The sequence below is a fragment of the Thamnophis sirtalis genome, unplaced genomic scaffold (genome assembly GCF_051295495.1).
Source record: "Thamnophis sirtalis isolate CommonGarterSnake01/CBP01778 unplaced genomic scaffold, rThaSir2_p1.2 scaffold_15, whole genome shotgun sequence".
Classification (NCBI taxonomy): Eukaryota; Metazoa; Chordata; class Lepidosauria; order Squamata; family Natricidae; genus Thamnophis; species Thamnophis sirtalis.
Window position 1 is genome coordinate 18,371,558 of NW_028261395.1, and position 22,369 is coordinate 18,393,926.

The 22,369-nt window shown below is 38.5% G+C and overlaps 1 protein-coding gene across 3 annotated transcripts in view; it reads right to left on the reverse strand.

The window, feature by feature from the left end:
• Nucleotides 1-22,369, reverse strand: part of USP54 (ubiquitin specific peptidase 54) — a 107,055-nt gene that overhangs the window by 25,178 nt on the left and 59,508 nt on the right. For all 3 annotated transcript variants that reach the window (XR_015695105.1, XM_087701864.1, XM_087701865.1), the window contains 9 exons: nucleotides 20,039-20,185; nucleotides 19,685-19,834; nucleotides 16,758-16,923; nucleotides 15,192-15,362; nucleotides 11,164-11,295; nucleotides 10,649-11,014; nucleotides 6,501-6,726; nucleotides 2,345-2,484; nucleotides 1,145-1,318 (listed from right to left, as the gene is read on the reverse strand). Coding sequence is in view for 2 of the 3 variants with exons in the window: in XM_087701864.1 (XP_087557990.1) it covers nucleotides 1,145-1,318; nucleotides 2,345-2,484; nucleotides 6,501-6,726; nucleotides 10,649-11,014; nucleotides 11,164-11,295; nucleotides 15,192-15,362; nucleotides 16,758-16,923; nucleotides 19,685-19,834; nucleotides 20,039-20,185 (1,672 nt within the window). In the remaining variant the exon portion in view is untranslated. The remainder of the gene's footprint in view (nucleotides 1-1,144; nucleotides 1,319-2,344; nucleotides 2,485-6,500; nucleotides 6,727-10,648; nucleotides 11,015-11,163; nucleotides 11,296-15,191; nucleotides 15,363-16,757; nucleotides 16,924-19,684; nucleotides 19,835-20,038; nucleotides 20,186-22,369) is intronic.

A 22,369-nucleotide genomic window follows, 5' to 3' on the forward strand; every position in this document is an offset into this window, starting at 1 on the left:
ATGGGGTGAAGTTGGATCCTGGAGGGATCAGCAGTGTAGATGGGTGACCTCGGAGGTAACGGAAAGAAGTGTGATCTCCCATTACAACCCCTCAGATCTGACATGAAAGAAATCCGCCTCTATGGCAGATCTGGAGGCATGACAACCTGACTGTTCAAATGGAGAAGGAAGAGAAAAATGATAAAACAGTGTGAAGTATCGGTGGAAATAGCCTAAAAGGAATTTGGCATTTGTTTGACTCTCCGTGATTTTGAGAAATACGAACTACATTAGATGATGAGTGAGTCTCCAAGAAGGAGGAAAAGCAGCGATTTGGTGGCGGGAGCGGAGGCAGTGTAGAAACAGATATTGAGAAGGACAGATCATGTGGAAGGTATGAGTGAAAGATCTGAGTGGGCACCCTTTGAAAAACTTAAAGAAAGACTATGTGTAGGTGGGGGTGGGAGGATTAAATTGGTATGGGCATGCGTATGTGCGCAATAGTGCATGCACACAATTTTGCATGCCATAAGAAAAAGGTTTGTCATCACTGTTTTAGTCTCTTCTTAAAAACCTCCAGTGATGGAGCACCCACAACTTCTGGTGGCAAGCTGTTCCACTGGTTAATTGTCCTCACCGTTAGGAATTCTCCTTAATTCCAGGTTGCTTCTCTCCTTCATTAGTTTGCATCCATTGTCTCTTGCCCTGCCCTCCAGTACTTTGTAGAATAATTTGACCCCCTCTTCTTTGTGGCAGCCCCTCAAATACTTGAATACAACTATCATGTTGCCCTAATTCTTCTTTTCTTTAAACTAGCCAAACCCAAAACCTGCAGGCGTTATTGGTATGTTTTAGTATGTCCAGGCCTTTGATCATCTTATGGATAATTCCAATGCAATTCTATAACTGTTAAATAAATTTTACATGCATATCTACATATATGAGAGGCCCTTATACATATCTGCAATTCTTTTATTTTGAATTGCTTTTTTTCTTTTCTTTTTTTCTTCTACTAGTGCTTTTTTGTTGCTTTGCTTTAATAACTAATGGCAAAAAACTATTCTTTATGATTTTTTTTTACAGTTCATGTTTTTTCTGAATACATAACAGATTAGTACAGTATCTATTATCATTTTTCCAAGCACATATTATCCGAACACATTACCTTGATTTTGCAGTTCATCCAGATCCATGAATCTGCTTGGGTGGGGATTAAAGCCCAAGGCTGCCTCTAGTTCCTTTTCCTGCTTCCTCTGGAAGTCTTGCTCCTGGACCCTTCTTGCTACTTCTTCTTGTAATTCATCTAATTCACTCTTGGAAGAAACAAGTATCTCCCCACCTTTGGGGGGGGGGGGGAACCCAAAATGTTTCATCTTATATTATATTTATTTACTACATTATTTACTTTTATAGTTTTCTGTGCTTCTTCTGGGCTAGTTTCATTAAATGAACTGTAGCTAATAGAAATTTTGAGTCAAACAATAGTTTCCAATGAAAGGTTTATAGAGGAAGTAAAAAGTCTATAGAATGTCTACTGGGTTGGGCTTGCAATGGTTACAGATATTCAGCCATACAGTCTGTGTGTGTGTGTGAGCGCGCATGCGCAATACTTCATATAAACTGCTGTTGTTTATGTTGCTAAAAAGCTAAAAAGCTCCAAATGCTATTGGTATTTCTCATAAGGGAACTGATCTAGTTCTAGTGGTGAGTTACAACCGGTATGCCCTGGCGTACCGGTGCCTGCCAGGAGCACCAGGTATCGTTCTGGTACGGTACTCTGGAGGGCCCACTCGCCTGCCCTCCTATGAGCCTGTGATCAAAATTTGGGCACTTGCATTTATTTATTATGTTTGCAGCATCTTGGGGAAACCATTTGCAATCTTCCCAAGGGCTTCTTACAAGCAAAGTCAATTGGGGAAGCTGGATTCACTTAATATCCATATCATGGTGATTCGTTTAACAATTATGGCAAAAATTACATAAAATCAGGTGTAACTCACTTTGCAATTGCATCAGTTAGCAGTGGAAATTATGGTCCCAATAGTGATTGTAAATAAATGGTACGGACTACCTGCATTGTTATATTTTGTTGGTTTGCAATTACAGGGTTTAAAGTGCACTATATGGGTTTTCATAAAGTTCGGTCTTATGAGTAGATAATGGTAGTTTCCTAATGATTACTAACATAGGCTTTAACTTTTTTGCTGGTACACACTGAGTTTGTATTGGGCTATCCACAATACATTCAGGGTGCCTTTCCTAATCAGATGCTATCTCCTTCCTTCTGTGAACAAAGGAAAATGACCTAGACAAAAAAGAGGAAATCATAGTATGGATTGCAAGTATTTGGACAATGACACCTTACCATTACCAAAGGAGTATTTATTTTTTATCCTGCAGGTTTTAGACGAGTCAGACTCTACTTCCAAGATGCTACTGCTATGTGATTTTGGAATATTATGCCAGGCAGGAATAACATCTCCAGTTCGTTTGATATGATAATCCCTTTAAAAAGAGAGAAAAAAACCACCTTTTATTTCCTCATGAAACATTTTCACTTCTCTTTGTAAAGGAGCAGTAAAAGTCCTAAACTTACTACTGAATTACATTATTTTGAAAAATTAAACATTTGTATCATAATCCAACATGTATTTTTTTCCAAAGCAAGTTCCATAGGACTTTTGGATGTATAATAGATATATGATTAAAGAATTAATGATTCCTACCCTTCAGTGGCCTGAACTTTGTTAGGAGCTTACAAAAATTATCCACAGTGAATGCCGACTGGAACTCCTGTCAACTATGGTATTGAAATTAATTTGGCATAGAGATGGCAGCTGTGAGACAGTGTATGATCACTCTATCTTTCTATATATTTTAAGAGCATCAATAAATTTTTGGGTTGTATATTTATATAAAAGTGTCAATTTAGATTAAATCACCAATATTTCTCAGAGAAAAATGAAATGGGAAAATAATTTCTTGTAGAGGTAAAATGTGGCAGTGTAATAGCTACCTAAGTAGTTAAAACCAACTATATAGGCATACATTTGAGAACACCTTTTCTTTATTACAGATTAAAAGTGCATCATAAATTTTGAACATATTTCTGAAAATAATTACATAATGTAGAAATTGGATTCTCAGATATTGCAATGGTTGGTCACCAATCTCCATCATCATGTGATCAAAATTCAGATGCTTGGTAACTGCTTCATACTTATGACCATTGCTGTGTCCCAAGGTCATGTGATAACTTTTTGATAAGTAAAATCAATTGATAATCCAGATTCACTTAACAAAGTGACTTATGACCATTTTTCACACTTACAACATGGTCGTAAGTCACTTTTTCAGTGCTGTTGTAACTTTAAATGGCCACTAAATGAACTTTTGTAAGTCAAGGACTACCTGTATTTACCAAAGTCTCTTACTGCCATGGGTAAGAAAACCTCTTACCATTAATTAATATATGAAAAAATCCTTAAATTACTTCAGTAAAATATATAGCTGCACCAAATAGTTTCTCTTTTATATAAACAAAAGTTTAATTACAAACCTCTGTGCTTATAAAAATAAGCTCTAAACTTCCATTATTCATATCTTATAATAAAGAGTAATACTGAGAGTAGATAATAGTATTTTTACTTTCATAGAGGGGAAATTCTGATTCACTGTGAGACCATAAATAAATGAAGAACAGCCAGAAAAAAAGACTTTCCAAGGATCTGCTCCTGTAGCATCCTAAGAGATTATTCAAGGAGTCATAGTAATTTCTCCCTTTGAAATGATCCTTGGCCTCTGGTTTGCTCTGCCAACCAAGTTCTTTGGGAAGAGCACCCATTTCTTGCACAGAGTGCTTGCGTTACCACCACCCTCAATAGGCACAAGGAAACAACAACCAAGATCTTCATAGCCAGCCATCAACACCCCAATCAACAACTAAAAACCCACACACAATCAGGCACCATATAAATACCACACACAGAATAGCCCAAAGCACATACTTTGCTAGAGAGAAGTTCCCTGAGGATGGGTTCCAGCACGAGTCCAAAAGCTCAGAAGACAAATCTCTGGTCCCGGTGATCCAGTCCCAGATTGGATCCTGTAACATTATCCTGGGACACTTATATTCTCCTTCATTCAAGACATAATTTGGTCTATTCCTCTAGACCAGGGGTGTCCAAACTTGGGAACTTTAAGACTTGTGGACTTCAACTCCTAGAATTCCCCAGCCAGCCATGCCATGTTCCCAAGTTTGGACACCCCTGCTCCAGACAAATAAATCTTCCACAAGCTTCAACTTACATGAGAAATTCTTAAACAGACTGGCTGCCATAGCTCATTTGCTCTCCACATTCAATCTTATGAAAATGAACAAAAGGAGCATTCTTGAGCACTCAATAACTGCTTTCTTCTTAAAGAGAACTGAAGAAAGAAATGGACTATGGCAAGTCAACACCAAATCCAACTAAAAAGTTGGTTGACTATCCGGCGAGTAATAAGTGAGATGATTTCTTATTTTAGCTACTGGCCAGGGACAATAATATCTCCAAATTTTGGTGCTAAAATATACATATTCTATACGTATGGCAAGCGACTGTCATCTTCTGGAGTTCAGTTGGATAGCATCAATAGATAGCATCCATTTTATTTCTGGCTTTTTCAATGCTACATTTGTTGTGTTAATTTGACCATAGTGCCTTCATTTAATGGGTTTCTTAGTTCTGGTTTATTATATTGCCTAGTGTTTTTGCTTTATATTAATCAAATATCCCCTATTTTTTAATGCAGGTGCTGTTGACATTATTGTTCTTTTATAAATTCTCATAGGTCACTGTTTCCCAAACTGGATGGCTTTGTGATGTGTGAACGTCGACTGCCAGAATTCCCCAACTAATATAGCCATTGCTAAGAATTTAGGCAGTTAAGGTCCACACATCTCAAAGGCACATGGAGTGAAACTTGTCAATAACTCTTTTAACCAGATTGACTTAAAATCCTCTAAGAATTAGTGGCGTCAGATTCACTGAGAAGAAAGCTAACATTAGTAACTTTTACAGTTCCAATGCTATTTATAAGTGCCAAGATCTTCTGTTCATGAAATTTAATAGATAAAGTGGGTATAAAAAGTCTAAACACTAAAATGCCAGGTTTTTGAGATGTAAAAAACGTAGATCAAGATAAAACTCTTCAGACTCTCTTCATTTTTAACATAATATATAATCTGTAGAATTCAACTGAAAAACAAACTGAAATCTTTTAGGGGGGAAAATAAAAACTCACAATAACAACTATATAAATATGCACAGCATCTTATAAGTAGAGATGTGGTTTAATCAGAATTAATTACATTCAAATTGATGTTAAAAAGTAGTCAGTACACATCTGCCATCAATCAAAATGATTCTGTTGAAGCCCATAAAAGTTCAGCTGTTCTAGTAAGATTTTTCTGATATTTACTCGCCGCTTACAGAAAAAGCCATGATCTGAGAAGAGTTTACATAGTTGGAAGCTATCAATCAGGAGAAGGGTACAAAAAGAAACTCTAAAGCATTGAAACTCTACCTACCTACCTATCTACACTCTCTCCCTCCCACCCTAACTACTGTATTTCTCTCTCTCTATTTCTCTCTCTCTCTCCTTTTACCTACCTACCTACCTACCTACCTACCTACCTACCTACCTACCTACCTACCTACCTACCTATTCTTTCTCTCTCCCTATCTACCTACTGTATTTCTCTCCATCCCTCTATCTACCTACCTATTTTTTTTTAAAAAAATTGCTTCTTCAAAACCTGGGGGTGTCTTATAATCTGGTGCGTTTTATACTCCGAAAAATATGGTAATTCTTGTACTGCAGCGAGTTGTCCTGTTCTATTGAATTGTACAACTTATGTTATGTTAAAGATGGGAAAAATTCTGAAGTAATTTATCTTGCTTTAGTCTGATTTTCTTTTCACGTCAAAACTCTGTGAATTTCCTAGGTATTTTACACTTTTTATAGCCACTATAGAAGGCTGCCCATCCAAGGTTGGCTGCATGGCGAAGAAAGCTTCATCCTCCACCCCTTCGTTTAGTGGCCGCAGCATCGGTGTGTCATTCAGCCTCCTGCTTTGTTGTGGCGGTGAGCAAGGAGAAGCATCGTTCTCCACCCCCACCTTATTTTGTCCTCTACCCCTCCATTGCCTTGTTTCATCCTCCAGCCCCCCCTCCCCACACTGCCTTGTTTCATCCTCCCCCCACCTTGCTTTGTGGCTGTGGCACCTACCCACCCACCTTGTGTTGGCAGCAACCAACACGGACAGAATGGGCGGCTGACTAGCTGCACAGGCTCTTAAGTAGGGCTTACTTTAGGGGCTAAGGCTTATATTTGGCACAGACATGAAAATTGGGCTAGGGCTTATTTTGGGTGAAACCCGGTAGTTCCTAATAATTTCCCATTTCACAATAAAATAATATATTAAGATACTTAAGAACAATGTTAGAATAATTAAAATATATTTTAATGAAACATACCTAGAGGTATTTGAGCTCTCTGACAAAGGCATATCCAGACTGACTGGACTGTTGCTATTGCGATCACTGCTTTCATACCCAGATTCCATCCTTTGAATCAGACGAGGATGTTGATCCATCCTTTGATGTGCACCACGCCCTAAAGTCCAGTGCTTATACCTGTTGGACCGCCTTGATCTTGTTTCACATGTTGGCTCCTTCAGTTCATCTTTTATAAATTCTTTGGCTGACAAATATATTATATGAAAGAAAAGGTAAATGTAATTCTTTCACTTAGTATTTCAATACAGTTCAGTTTCTGGTAGCGCAAATTTCAGCTCCAGAAGCTCACTGTCACTTCTACTGATTTCCCCAAAAAGAAGATCCATCTCAAAAATAAGCCCTTGATTTTTTAGTATGCTCCTTTCCCCAAAATAAGCTCTAGTTAAGGTTGTCATCAGCCAGGCCAGCATCAGAGGTGGCGATGGCACAGGGGCTGATAGCAACCGCAGCCTGCATAGCGCAGGTGAGTTAATTACCTGTTCAAGCAGCAGGCAGATGTGGGCGGAGGAACATGATCTGAAGGCACTGCATCGGCTGAAAAACAACTGAGAGTCGGTGGGCTGGAGCAGGCATCTGACCGCATGAAGATCGTCTTCTTACAGTGACACTAGCAGCAGACGGAGGCAGAGGTGTGGCAGAGGCACGTGAATAGGATGCACTGCGTGGGCTGCAGGCAAGCCTGCCCACTCTGTCCCATTGTCTTTTGGCTTGCCTGAAGCACGCGTGGCATGTCGAGATCGCCTGCCTTCCCCCTGCACCTCTGCCTCCATCTGCTGCTGATGCCACTGTACGAAGATGAGCCTCCCGCAGCCGACTGCTCACTCCAGCCCACCGCTGGAGGCTTTCCCACAGCCCGTGCAACGCATCTGGGTTGCGTGTCTCACCCCGCACCTCTGCCACCGTCTTCTTGGACAGATAATCAACTCATCTGCACTGCACAGTCTGTGCAGTCCCAGAGTGCGCCAAGGGGCAAGTGGGCTGCAGCTGCTGTCAGACAATGTCCTTGGGTCTTATTTTTGGGGAAACATGGTATCAGCCAATTTACCTCACAAGGTTGATGTTGTGAGTTAAATTGTAGGAGGGAGTTCTACATATATTCCTTGTATAATAAGTATAAATCTTTATTATGGTCAAAGACCAACAATACACATTACCTTTTACCATATGTTAAAAGTACTGACATTAAAATATAATTAAAAAGTATTGACATTAAAAGTGGATAATAACATACATGTTCTCAAATTATTCAGGTCACTCCCTGGTTTACTTGGGTGCAAAGCTTATAAGTATGGGAGTAAATACAATGGTCCAGAAATTGTTAGAGATATGTCCAAATAATTGGTACAAGATGACAACTATACTTCTATGACGAATTTTTTTCTTGTGGACATTTCAGCAACACAGAACTTTGCCACTGCATACGTGGTAGTCGGGTTTGTGTCCTGGAGGAGAAAGTCTACATAAAAATTGTCTGCCCTCCCTGACAATTTCTCTAATAAGGGGAGAATATGTGCAGACCTACAAACTCTGTATAGCTCACAATGTAATAGAACATGTGAGATATCTTCCACTTTTCCTTTATCACATATACAAACCCGTTCTGCTATTGGTGTTCTCTTATACCTGCCCTGGAGGAGTGCTGAAGGAAAAATGTTAAATTTGCCATTCTTTGAGTTTCTGACAGAAAGGAAGGCTATAAATTAATTGAATAAACACATGTTTGCCCATAAAACTGGTACTATTCTGCCCATCTTAAATTCCACCTTAAATCCATAATTAGATTCACAGTAATGTTAGGCTATAATGTAGCTCACTTATTTTTTTATTTTGTGTGATAATGTGAGTATAACTACTTAGTTTTGCATAATAAAATTGCTGAATCAAAATACAGATTTAAATCTCTTCCAATGCTATACATAGTGCACACAATTATTAGGCAAGTGAATATTTCAACCATATCATTTTAATGCACATTTCCACCTCCAAGCTGTATAAATTTGAATGCTTAGGGGATATAAGCATATTGAGTGATGTGTATTTGTGTAATGTGTCCTAAGGAGATCAACACACTATATCAAGGTGTGTTTCTTTTCCTCAGGCAAAATGGGCCAAAAAGAGATTTAACTGACTCTGAAAAGTAAAAAATTGTAAAAAGTCTTTCAGAGGGATGTAGCATTTTTGAAATTGCTAAGATATTAGGGAGTGATCACAGAACCATCAAATGTTTTGTTACAAATAGTCAACAAGGTTGCAAGAAACATGTTGAGAAAAAAAAGCCCATTAACTGCCAAAGATTTGAGAAGAATCAAATTATCCTCCAGTGCTGTCATATTCCAGAACTGCAGCCTACCTGGAGTGCCCAGAAATACAAGATGTTCAGTGCTTAGAGACATGACCAAGGTAAAGAAGGCTGAAACCTGACCACCACTGAACAGGACATAAGTTGAAATGGCAAGACTGAATGAAGAAATATCTGAAGACAGATTTGTCAAAGGTTTTATTGACTGATGAGATGAGAGTGACTCTTGACACACCAGATGGATGGGCCTGTGGTTGAATCAGCAATGGGCACAGAGGTCCACTTCAACTCAAGATATCAGCAAAATGGAGATGGAGTATGGGCTGGTATTATTAAAAATAAGCTAGTTGGACCTTTTGGGGTTGAAGATGGACTCAAAATGAACTTCCAAACCTATTGCCAGTTTTTAGAAGACATTTTCTTCAAGCAGTGGTACAGGAAAAAGTCTGCATCTTTCAAGAAGACTACGATTTTTATGCAGAACAATGCTCCATCGCAGGCATCGAATATTCCACTGCGTGGCTAGCCAGTAAAGGCCTTAAAGGTGAAAGAATAATGACATGACCCCCTTTTTCACCTGACCTACACCCTATTGAGAACTTGTCAGCCCTTCTTAAATGGGAGATTCACAGTGAAGGAAAATAGTCCACCTCTCTGAAGAGTGTCTGGGAGGCTGTGGTTGCTGCTGCACAAAAAGTTGATTGTCAACAGATCAAGAAACTGACAGACTCCATGAATGGAAATATTATGACTGTTACTGAAAAGAGGGGTGGCTATATTGGTCACTAGTTATTTTTGTGAACTGTCAGAAATGTTTATTTGTACTTTTTGAGTTGTTTATTATTCTCAATTTAACAGATGAAAATAAACAAATGATTTTTCATTCAGTTGCATAATACTTCTGCACACTAATAGATGCCCAATAATTGTGCACAGATAGATATTCTTTCAAGAAAGCCAAACCTCATTTTCCCTTTCTTAAATATTCAGGTTTGAGGTTTATTAAATATTTTGGATTGACAGAGAGTGCTGTAATTGTTAAATAATAAAATTAATGCTGAAAAATACAACTTGCCTATTGTGCACATAGTGTATATCCACTTTTTCTCATCCTTGCAAAAATCTGTTCAACTTTACTTCTAATATTTTCTAAACATCCTCACATCTCTTATCTTTTTATGTAATTGATATACTGCTAGACAGACATTTATCCAAACTGAATTTAGATACCACCTTTTTACAGACATCACCTTAGCATTTTTTAACATTTTTTCACAGGTAGTTTTTTTTTCTTTAAGTTAATACATTTTAAAGCTTGTAGGATTAGCCAATTTCACTATTTTTGCAGAAGAAACAGCATTCTGTGATTTGTTGGAACCAATTACCAGCAGTGGTTTATATTTCACTGGCTTTTTACACAGGCTTAACTATCATCTGTTTTGGGATATTTTAATGTGGATATATGATTGAATAGTTGACTTGATAGCTTACATGACAGTTTGTTGATTATATACTTTAGGAAAAAGTTACAAAAAATATCACAAAGAAAACAGATGTAGAGCCTTTGGAACCATTTTAAGACACATTCTCATCCATGTTATTTTATTTTACTATTTATTTCATTTCATAAAGTCAGAATACCAAAGCACAATTGAATATTCAATGCTAACCTTTAAATATCATTTGACAGCTCAATTTTTTTTTCTTTGCTTATTGATACGTAGAAAAAAAAAATTCTTTGGATAGTATCAATGACTCTCAATAAACAAGCATATATATTCCATTCCATTCTCTTGCCCATTTTTACCTGCATCTTCTGCAAAGGGGCTGAGTTGGGTGTAGCCACCTTGTTTTCTCTTTTCTTTACTGAAGATGCTGTCTATATTTAGCGGCTCTCGTTTGGGTCTCCAAGGTGGGCGGTACTTGCTAGAAGAACTTGACTTTGATTCACTACTGTTGCTGTCTATTTCCCAGTCTTGAGACTGAATGGTCAAAGTTCTGGGTAGTGACTGGATTTCAGTCTGGTTCTTCCCACGAGGGGATCCCTGATGTGTCTGTGAAGGCCTGTTGTGGATCATGTTGCTAACCGTCTCTTTAAATTCCCTTAGTTTGCTGGTACCATTCAAGATTTTAGAAGCAGATCTGGGGACCTGTTTCTCCTTCAGTGTCTCTCCTATGTTTTAAGAGCAAAAGAATACTATGTAAACAATATAAATATCCTCAGTAGACTGTTTTCATCAAATTTCTGAACTGATAACAGTCCAAAAAGTAATCCAGTCCCAACTTTGATAAACACAAATAATAGAATCCAATCATTTTTACCTTCACTGTGATATCCAGATGACTGTGTTTCGTCCCCCTTCTTTCTAGATCTGTTGTTATTTCTCTTACGGTCTGCCAGAGAACTCTTTTTGGAAGTATGTCTCTGATTGCATTCACTATCAGTCAGGTGACCTGAAAGAAAAGATGTAAAACACATTACAAATTATAGTTCAATGTTTTTTTAAAACAGATGCTGTTCATTCTCACAGACTTTAGATACAAAAACTATTCGTTAATGTTTGAAAATTAGTTTTTTTAAAAAACAACCCTAGTTTTATTTTATATGTAGAATAAAAGTTTTTCATCAAACTAACATTGATTTCTATAAATTCTATAGAGAACCTACAGGAATTGAAAGCAGGATATTGCACCTTTGTTCAGAATGATACACTACTGATCCTGCTTTCTCAATTTTTTTTAATCTGGAAGGCAACATATATTAAATTAGAATGTAGACACTAAAATTATATTAAAACATGATAATTCTAAAATTAAAACTAAAGTGGTATTTATGAATTTCAGTTACATAGACTGCACTGCAGATAACTGGCCCATCAGGGTCCAATGTTGTTGCATGAAACTTATCGTATTTTTCAGAGTATAAGATGCACCAGAGTATAAGACGCACCAAAATTTTGAAGAGGCAAATAAAAAAAAAGTTTTTGTACTCTGCAGATCTCCCGAAAACGTTTTGCAAAAACAGGCCTGGTTTTTTTCCTTCAAAAAAGGAGGCACGAATAGCTTTTAGGAGGCTTGTAGAATGCTCCTGCGGGGTGGAGTGGCCCAAAATCGAGCAAAAAACAGTCCATTTTTTGTGAAAATGGGTCCGTATTTTGTCAAAAAAAAAAAGGTATTTTGTCAAAAAAAAAAAGGAGGCTTATAGCGTGCTCCTGGGGGCTGGGGTGGGGGGGGAAATTGAGCAAAAAATGGGCCATTTTCATTCACTTCTGCCCTCCCCAGCCACCAGGAGCACTCTGGAAGCCTCCTAAAGGCTATGCACAGCCATTTTGGTGAAGGGGGTAGGGTTTCGGGAAGCAAAATACTGTATTCAGTGTATAAGATGCACCCAGATTTTCAGCCTCTTTTTTTGAAAGGAAAAGGTGCATCTTATACTCCGAAAAATGCGCTGTAACAAAAGATAGTTCATTTATGACCATCATCTGGGCATGGGCTGAATCTGGGCAATCAAAATATGTACTAATCAGAGGTAGGATGAATCTGGTTCGGATGTCTCTGTAAAAAGAGCAACAAAGATGACAATGTTGTGTAATTTCCACCTCTCTGGATCATATCAGTAAAGCCATTCAGCCAATAGTACTTTTTATCTTTAACATCCACTATGCAGAGGGGAAAGCATGGTATCAGATAAGAGAAAAATTTCCAATCATTAGGTGTTTCCACCTGCATATTGTACTGGCAGCAGTGACAAATACATATAATAGGGTACCAGGTTTACAGTAATTAGCACGTAATCAATGGTATTTGTTCTGATGCTTGCCAGAAATGGGAATTCGCCTAATCTACTACAAAAGAATTGTGTAGTATAAGGAGAAATTTACTTCTAAACTACATAATCCATGCTTTACTATGTTTACAACCACAACAAAACAGCATGCAAAGAATTCTTTTTTTGCATGCCTTTTTTTCCCAGTCAACATCTCTTATAGCAGTGATCCCCAACCCCCGGTCCGCGGACCGGTGCCGGGCCGTGGAGTACCTGGCACCGGGCCGCGCAGCGGCCGGGGGCCATGATCGCTGCAGCGGCCGGGGGCCATGATCGCTGCAACGGCTGGCCGATTCCTGAAAAAAACCTAAGAGCGCCTGCGCAGCTACGTAGGGCTAGCGTAGACAGCGCTAGTAGCGTAGCCTTGCGTAGGCGCAGTTTGTGCTACGCTATCTACGCTAGCCATACTGAACTGCGCCTGTGCAAGGCTACGCTACTAGCGCTGGTCATCGACGCGCTCAGCGGGCCACGGTAAAATTATCAAAGGCTGACTGGTCCGCGGCGATAAAAAGGTTGGGGACCACTGTCTTATAGAATCTGGTGGCCTCTCTTGTAGGATTTTGCAGAATGCCAGTTGGAGGAGGCTGCTCTAAACAATGTTGTGTCCACAGATCTTTCAGAATGGATCTACTTTCATTTACCGTACTTTCTGAAGTATAAAATGCACCTTTATTCCTCAAAAAGAGGCTGAAAATCTGGGTGCGTCTTATACACCAAATACAGCATTTTTGGCCTCCCGAACCTCGTTCTCTATAAGCCCTCATAAGACTATGCATACAATTTTTTTGACAAAAAAATGGATCAGTTTTCACAAAAAATGGGCCATTTTTTGCTTGTTTTTGCTCCCCCCAGGAGCCCTCTGCAAGCCCCCAAGGCTATTCATGCCTTTTTTGAAAAAAAAGGGCCTGTTTTCACGAAAAACGGGCTGTTTTGGGGAGGTTTGCAGAGTGCAAAAACTCCCCCCCACTTTCGGAAAGCTCTTTAACTGATTGATTATATTGATCAAGTGCTGTGCCAGCAGAAACAAAGTCTTAGGTACTGCAGAATGTCAGCGATTTCCTTCTCCAGCACATGGATAAATACACCTGGAAACATCTACCTATCTACCTACTCTCTCTCTCTCCCTACCTACTGTATTTCTCTCTCCCTCTCTCTCTCTCCCTCTTTCTACCTACCTACTCTCTCTCCCTCCCTCCCTATCTACTGTATTTCTCTCTCTCCCCCTCTGCCTGCCTACCTACCTACACACTCTCTCTCCCTACCTACCTACTGTATTTCTCTTTCTCTCTATTTCTCTCTCTATCCTTTTATCTACCTACCTACCTACCTACTCTCTCTCCCTCCCTCCCTATTGTATTTCTCTCTCTTTATCTCTCTCTCTCTATCCCTCTACCTACCTGCCTACTTTTTTTAAAAAAATTGCCTCTTCAAAACCTTGTTGCGTCTTATACTCTGGTGCGTCTTATACTCCAACAAATACGGTATTTATTTTTATTGTTCTTCTTTGATGATGGTCAAATAGACGATGGTCTATTCCTGATACAGGTAGGAGAATTTCATATTAGCACAATTTTTCTATTTGTACTTCAAATTTTTAGTAACTGGCATATTGGAGAAGATAAGTAGGTAAACTTACCTAGCAACAAGGCATTGGTGTGTAATTTCAGCTAATATTTCAGCCTAAATATTTGCCAATGATGTGTAGCATCTCTCATAAAAATACAGAGTTCCTGAAAAATGTGAGTTTCTTTGACTGAATTATTTATTTTGTTTTATTTTTTTCATATCTGCAAGTCAGTGGATGCTATTTACCACTTTCATAGGGAGTATGGTACCTGTGTGTACTGAGTTGCAATAATTAAAATATAAAGACAATTTTAGATGAGGGATGTTTTTTAAACATTAGATACAGGTTTACAACACTTACAGATACTTTAATAAATACAAGTGACAAGTGATAAATGAAAAAAATAAATAAAAAAAAATATAGCCCCCTGACAGCAACAAGGCTACCTGTTTTAAGAGAATGAGGAATAATCATTTGGGATGTGGGGAGATTATAAGAATTCTACAATGAGCAAGAATAGGAATCCTCATGAATAAATAATGTAAACAGAAACAAGCCAGAGTTAGTTTCTATATCTCTTTAATCTTTTGTGCTTTGTTTGCCTCTTTCTATCACACTAAATTAAATAGGATGAAAAGAAAAAGAAAAACTTTTTTTTGGTGGTACATGAGCACTATAAACAGAAGAGAATTCTTACTGAAAGAACAAGATTTGAACAGTATTTTCTCTTTTTTCAACTAACTGAAACCAACATGTGAAGTTTCAGATATTTCTGAACTTTAATTTCCATTAACCTTAGTCATTGCAGCCAACAGTAAAGATCACTGAAGCAGCAATCAAATATTTGCCAATGAATGTTGAAGAATATGTTCTCAGTGCTTGTTTTGTGCCAACATCCCAGTGAGTTTATTACTCATGAATTCTATGATTTTCACCCTTAAATTTAAAAACGTTTACCTGTGTCCCTGCTGCTTTGCGAAACCATATCATTTTCCACATTATAAATGATAGTTCCTTGAGAATCAGAAGAAAAATGGCTGACCATAGATTCATGATGGGAATGTTTATGCAGATAGCTGTCTGTAGAAGAATCTGTTCTAGTGTCACTTGAAATAGAAGGTTCACGTCCTATTAAAAATAGTGAACATTAGAATTGAGAAAATGAGAAAAATGTTAACATAATTAGGGTAAATACATTTACCCTAATTTCTATTTACATTTCTAAGACAATAAAGGTTGCTCAATGAGCACTAAAAAGTTGTATTTGTGTGTGTACATCTTGCAATCCATCTCCATCATCCTATTGTATGAATACATTAAATAACCTGATAGATTCTCTGTGCCAGTTATCTGAAGGTAATTTTGAGAAAAAGGGTCAAACTATAAAATATTTATTTCCTGTCCAGCAATACTGAATTACTTCCAGCAATTCTGATTATCAGAAGAAATAAGAAATCCATACAATCAGCATTTGCCCTGAGACGTCATCTTTCTCTTAGAGACCAAAGCTGGAAGGAAGGACTGAAGTAAAGAGACTTGCATCTCCAGACATTACAGATAAGGATTGCATAGAACATAGAATAACAGAGTTGGAAGAGATCTTGTCAGTCATCTAGTCCAACTGCCTGCTCAAGCAAGAGATCCTATATCAGCGATGGCGAACCTTTTTTGGCTCGCGTACCATAACTGGGGGGAGCGCAGGGGGGTCTTGTGCGAGCGTATGCACCCATAATGCAATGCGCAAACACCACAGTGTGCATGCACGCATGACAGGCGCTCCCCGCATTTTTTGCATGCTTTTTTCGCCCTCCCAGGCTCCAGAGGCTTTATAGGAGCCTGGGGAGGGCGAAAACAGCCTCCCCCCCCAGAGCCCCTCCTGAGGCTTCAGGGACCTTCAGGAGCGTTCCCTGAAGCCTCCAGAGGGCAAAAAACGACCCTACGAGCAAACCAGAAGTGACTTCTGGTTTGCTTGTAGGGCTGTTTTTAGTCCTCCTGAGCCTTCAGGGACCTTCAGGAGGCTTCCCTGAAGGCTCCGGAGGACTAAAAATGACCCTACTCCGGAGGGCTTAAACCGACCCTATGAGCAAACTGGATGTCCGGACACGCGTGCCATAGGTTCGCCATCCTGGCCCTACACCATTTCTGACAGATGGCTGTCCAGTCTCTTCCTGAAAGCTTCCAGTGAAAGTAGATATTTAGCAGGTAATTCAATAGCCTTCACCATGTATTTATGGTTTATGAAAAATAAAGCATAAAGGTCTTTAGAATATTTAATCCTCTAATAATTTTTCCACTGTATGTACAAAAATACATATGGTACCCAAAATAGTTGAATTTCTGTACAATGTATGAAGCTATTTTTGCATAATTTGCTATATTTTAGGTAGGCAAAGAGCCATTTTTCTGTGCCATTTTTCTGATATCAGATAGTTCACAAGTCTTTACTTATTGCCAATGCCATTAATATTGATATCATATATCTTGATTACTATAAAAAACACATGAGGAACTTCAAAAGATTACCTGAATCTTCACTATCATAATAGGTTCTGCTATACTGTGGTAAATCCTGTGTGGAGAGATTCTGGGTTGATACTGGAGTTCCTCTTGGGTCTGCATAAAGTAGTAGCAAGGGTTGGTAATGACCCTTAATGCACTTAGTAACAACATCTTTCCATTTAGGACCTATCTGAAAATATGTTAAAAAGTAATGAGGGGTCATTTTTGATACAATTAAGTACAACGATGACATTGCTCTTAACAAATAGATGATCAAGAATCCAACGGACAATGGGAAACAATTGTTATGCTGTAAATAACATATTAATTACATACAAACAAAATATTACATTAAAGGCCAGTACTAGTTTAAGATAAAGAACTTCAAAAAGCTCTTTAAGATTATTCCATTAAGAAGTTATAATAACAAAACATACTACAAAACAAAGCATAGCATCTACAGAAAGCATTTACAGAGAGACTCAATTTCCAGGACCTCTGTCTGAAAACAAGCAGCAGCAATTAATTTCATCCTATTGTGATTTGTAGAGCAAAAGTACATGATAAACAGCTGTTGTGTGTGTTTGTTTGTGTGTATTCAACCTCTTAGCACAGCTGTTTGTGTGTAAATTTTTATTTTTCATAACTTCCTAATCTAGTTATCTATTGAAAGTTCTGTAAAGTTCTTTTCAGTTTCTTGCCTCTTCCAATTTATTTTATGTATGTATGTATTTATTTACATTTCATGTGTATAGAGCGCCCATCTTCCTCAAGGTGGGATTTACCTCCTGCCAACATAAAGTTGATAAGAGATTGAAAGGATAGATCAGAATTGAGCTATATCATGTTCAACAAATAGAAATATACAAATATTTCGGACAATTTTTTTCTGGATGACGTGAGTACTGGACAATTTATGTGGAAATGATGTATCAATTCTGAAATGTCTAACCAAAGATACATTTATTCACTTCATGTGTTTTTGCAGACACTTTATTAACATCATAATCAGCAGTGAGTTTCACATTTGTTACGACCGGTTCGCCCAGTGCATGCCTGATCGCTTTGCGATTTCTGCTACCGATTCAGGTGAACCGGTCCGAACCAGCTGAATACCACCTCTGGTCATAATGACACTAAAAATGAAAGTAAAAAATCTGGGTTAATGTCAAATGTTATGACGCTAAAAGTATTGTTCAACCAGAATTCTTCATGAACAACACATGTGACAATGAAGAATGGAAGGTAGTAGATTTGTTTTCTAATGCTATTAAATAGATAAATATGGACAAAGCATAGTTGAAATTTCTCCTATGGAAGAAGACAATGCAGATTTGACAAGATCATGAAAAGAAAGGATGCATCTATTATAACGAAGATAAAATAGTTAATATAATTTTCTTTCCAGTGGTAACACATGGCTATGAAACCTAGCTCTTGAAAAAAATGAGAGAAGAACAAGAAACACTTTTGAATTATGGATCTGGAGATGATTACTAGGTGACCTATAGATTTGAGGAAAAAAATATTAAGTTTGTGTGTTGTAACAAAGGAGTGACTGCTCCAGAGGTGCTATTCAGTAAGCAGAAACCTATCTACAATGCACACCTGATGGATAAAAACATTATGGGAAATAGCAGGCAAAGATAAAGATAAATTATACAGAATAAAATAAAGTACAGAATTCTCCCTGACAGAGCTATAAGCTAGTACTAAAATTAAGTGCACAAGTACTTCATTATGACTCAATGGCCCCAAAATTAATTAACTAATCATTTATACTGTGGTGATACATAGGGGCTGAAAACGAAATGAATAAGAAAACCCTTTTCTCTTACTAAGAACTAAGGCAGGAATCACATCCATTTCCTAAATGACTAGCACATATGTGCGAGGGGAACCTTTACCTTTTATGTATAAATATATGTACACACACACACACACACACACAACCACTATCCCCCCCAAATCACAGTATTCCCAGGGTCATGATAAAAGACCCTGTTATCTAAAAGTTAACTCTATAGAAAGCATCCAGGTTAAAATAAGTGAAGAGCAAATAAAAGACTACTTATTTATGACACAGGTATCCAACTTTTTGGCTTGCCTGGATTGTACTGAGTGAAGACGAACTGTCTTGGGCTGCGTATAAAACATAAAATATACCGTATTTTGTGAACTATAAAACGCACCAGAATATAAGATTTTGAAGAGGAAACAAGAAAAAAAATAGTTTCTGGCCTCCACGCATCCGGTTTTTGCCCTTCTCAGCCTCCAGGAGCAGTCTGCAGGCCTCCCAAATCCTCTGTGCATCCCATTTTTGCCCTCTCCCATCCCCAGGAACACTCTGTAGGCCTTCCAAACCTTTCACACATCCCATTTTTGCCAAAAATGGGGCTGTTTTTGATGAAACGGGATGCAGATGTGTGTGTGTTGGGATATATAAGACGCACAGACATTTTCACCCACTTTTTTTGAGGGGGGGAAGTGAGTCTTATAGTCCGAAAAATATGGCACATAAACAATGTAATAATGTTAACAAGTTTATGATCTTGTGGGACCACATTAGGAACTGTCCAGGAACACACGCAGCTCATGGGCTAGACACACCTGATCTATGATATTCGCTTCTTCTCCCAAGAAGAGTTGAAAAGTTTCTGTCTTACCATCATTGCATTATACTGGATCCTATGTTATTTTGTTTTATCTTTCTGTAACAATTCATGACAGAATGAAACATTGCAGACAACATATATCCTGCCCTACTCTCTTAAATAATGTGTTTGTGTCATTTTGATATTTTAGAAACAGTGGATGCAACCTATCTGGAATGTTTCACCATAAACTGCCTGCAAATAATTGGAAGTTTATCAACTCATCTAAAAACAATCCAGATAGATTTACATGGTGTCTAGCCAAACATTTTATTCTTTTCTCTCTAAATTTCTTACCTCTTTAACATGTGCATCATCAAAATACATCCACATACGAATCTTTGTTTGAAAGAAAAAGGTGGAGTAATGTTTTCCATAGTAGCAGATCATTCCAACCAAATACAATTCACATTGTTTTGCTCTGTCGTCAGTTACTCTGAAGAACAGCTTCAGGGAGGGAAGAATAATCTCAGTACAATTCTTGCATTTCTCTAAAACTTAAATTTACTTATTGAAAACTAACTATGTAAGCTGAAGGAAAAATGTTGGAAATAAATCCAGAACACACAAACATGGACGTGCACGTATAGATGAAAGACAGTAGCACAGTCAAACAAGAATGTACATATTGCCGTAAGATTTAAGACTCACATCACCCAGTTTAAGGCAAGTGCCCAGGCTATGAATGACATCCTCCGCCAAATCGGAGTGATCCGAGTCCCAGACCAGTCCAATGGTGATGATCTGTGGGGAGTTCATCAATACTCGGCGTATCCGAATTTTTTCTCCACAATTGCTCTGAAAAGAAACCCAATGTATTTAATTCCTGATGGTTTTAAACATTCCTTTTTTAGTATTATATGCCTTCATCTCCTGATAATGACGTATCTTGGTTTCAGACAAAAACTTCTGACAATGCAACTGATTTGTATAGTGGAAGAAGCAGGAGTATACTACCTAGAGCAGCGATGGTGAACCTTTTAGAGATTGAGTGCCCAAACTGCAACCCAAAACTCATTTATTTATCACAAATTCAACCTGAATAATGAGGTTTTACTATCTAAAATAATGATAAGCAAGTTGTTAGTTGTTCTAAGAAGAACGTGATAAATGCACTTTTATGCCCCTTCATTTTTTTTCGCTTTTGAAATATTATGTTTAGCAACAATAAAAAAGAAAAACTTTTGTAACATCATTTCTCTCTTTCCCTCCCTCTTTTTCTCTCTCTTTCCCTCCCTCTCTTTTCCTGTTTCCCTCCCTCCCTATTTCTTTCTCTCTTCCCCATCTCTTTCGCTCCCTCCCTCTCTGCCTGTTTCTCTCTTTCCCTACCTCTCTTACACCCTCAATTTCTCTCCCCCTCTCACTTTCTATCTGTTTCTCTCTCTTTCCCTCCATCCCTTTCTCTCTCTTTCTCTTCCCCCCACTCTCTCAAACCCTAACAAAGCCAGGGAACTCTTCTTAGAAGGATCTATGCAGGCAATTGGAGGACAAACTGAACTTTTGAGAACGACTGCAAACTTAGGAGAAGAGAAGCAAGCTGAGTCTCTCTCACACAACACACACATGCACACACCACCCCCGCAATGGCTCCTTGTTCCTGCACCGGGTCAGTCAAGGCCTTCTGGTGAGGGAAGGTCTCAGCATCTGCAGGGTGCTGCCGCGCTCCCCCTCCACAGGGCAGACCTTTTCTGGACATCCTGCCAAAATTCCAGGTCAGCCCATCTCCCTTTACCTGGTGATTCCACTGGTGTGGGGAGCGGGGGGGGGGAGGGGAGGATAAGCAGAGCCCATCTAGCCTTAGAAGGGAGATCAGGTGGGCTCCCAAAAGGAGATGGAGAGTGATCCTCATGGGAATACGGCAGGGAAGTGGGGTGAGTGTGAAGGATCGCCATGGCACAGGAGGGTGGGAGGGAGATGGACCGAAGAAGGGCAAAGCTAGAGAGTTCTTTTCACGTTTCTATTATTTTGGGGTTGATTTGAAAGGCACTCTGCATGTGATATGAGCCACAGGAAAAGAACACACCAAAAGGACCAAACACAGGGCGAGGAGGTGGGCAGCAAGGGATCCATTATTGCTGCAGAGATAGAGAGCGGTCTAGTCTAGTCTTACACACACACACACACACACACACACACACACACACATACACACACTGTTCTTTGCAATTAGGTCTCATCAATGCACAGGTTATTTGCTTGTGTATCTGTAATTTTTGAAAGAAGGCAAGCAAACAACTACCGGAGGGAATTGGGAGTGAAAAAGGCAAAAGGGTGGGGAGGGTTTTTTGAAATAGAAGGAAAGGAGCGGGGACCATTTGCAAACAGGACCCTGGTTGTCTATCAACTTAAACGGGAGGCATGAAACAAAACTGCATCCACTAATCAGAGCCCTGTTCTGCTCATTGCTTGTTTTGCTGCATGTCTGGCAGTGTTTCGTCTATACTGGGGCAACAGCATGCGCGCCCACAAAGAGGGCTCTGCGTGCCAACTGTGGCACGTGTGCCATAGGTTTGCCACCACAGACCTAGAGTATAAACAGGAGGAACCCGCTTAAAATAGCCCTACAGCAAGATAGATTTATATCGTGATGACACATAGGAGCTGAAAACCAAATGAATGATAGTAAGTACTATCACATTTTCCTAAATATAAATCCATCCTGTTGCTTTATCTGTAACACTGCAGTCAGCAATCCTTATTTAATTGTGTGATAGGTAATAAAAGTCTATTGTAGTACTTTATTTTATTTTATTTCAAGTCAACTATATCTTTTATCAAATAAATTTAACAAAAAATAAAATATATTACAAATTTTCAAATGTAACTAAATGTTAAAAGGAATATTGTGCATGTATTAAACTGTTTCTAACAAAGAAGAATATTTGTAACTCAGAGTTGGTATTATCTGAGCTTGGTTGTTTTTTGTAGATGTTTCATTATCCAAACTAGGTAACATCATCAGTACTGGCTAGTAATGAAATA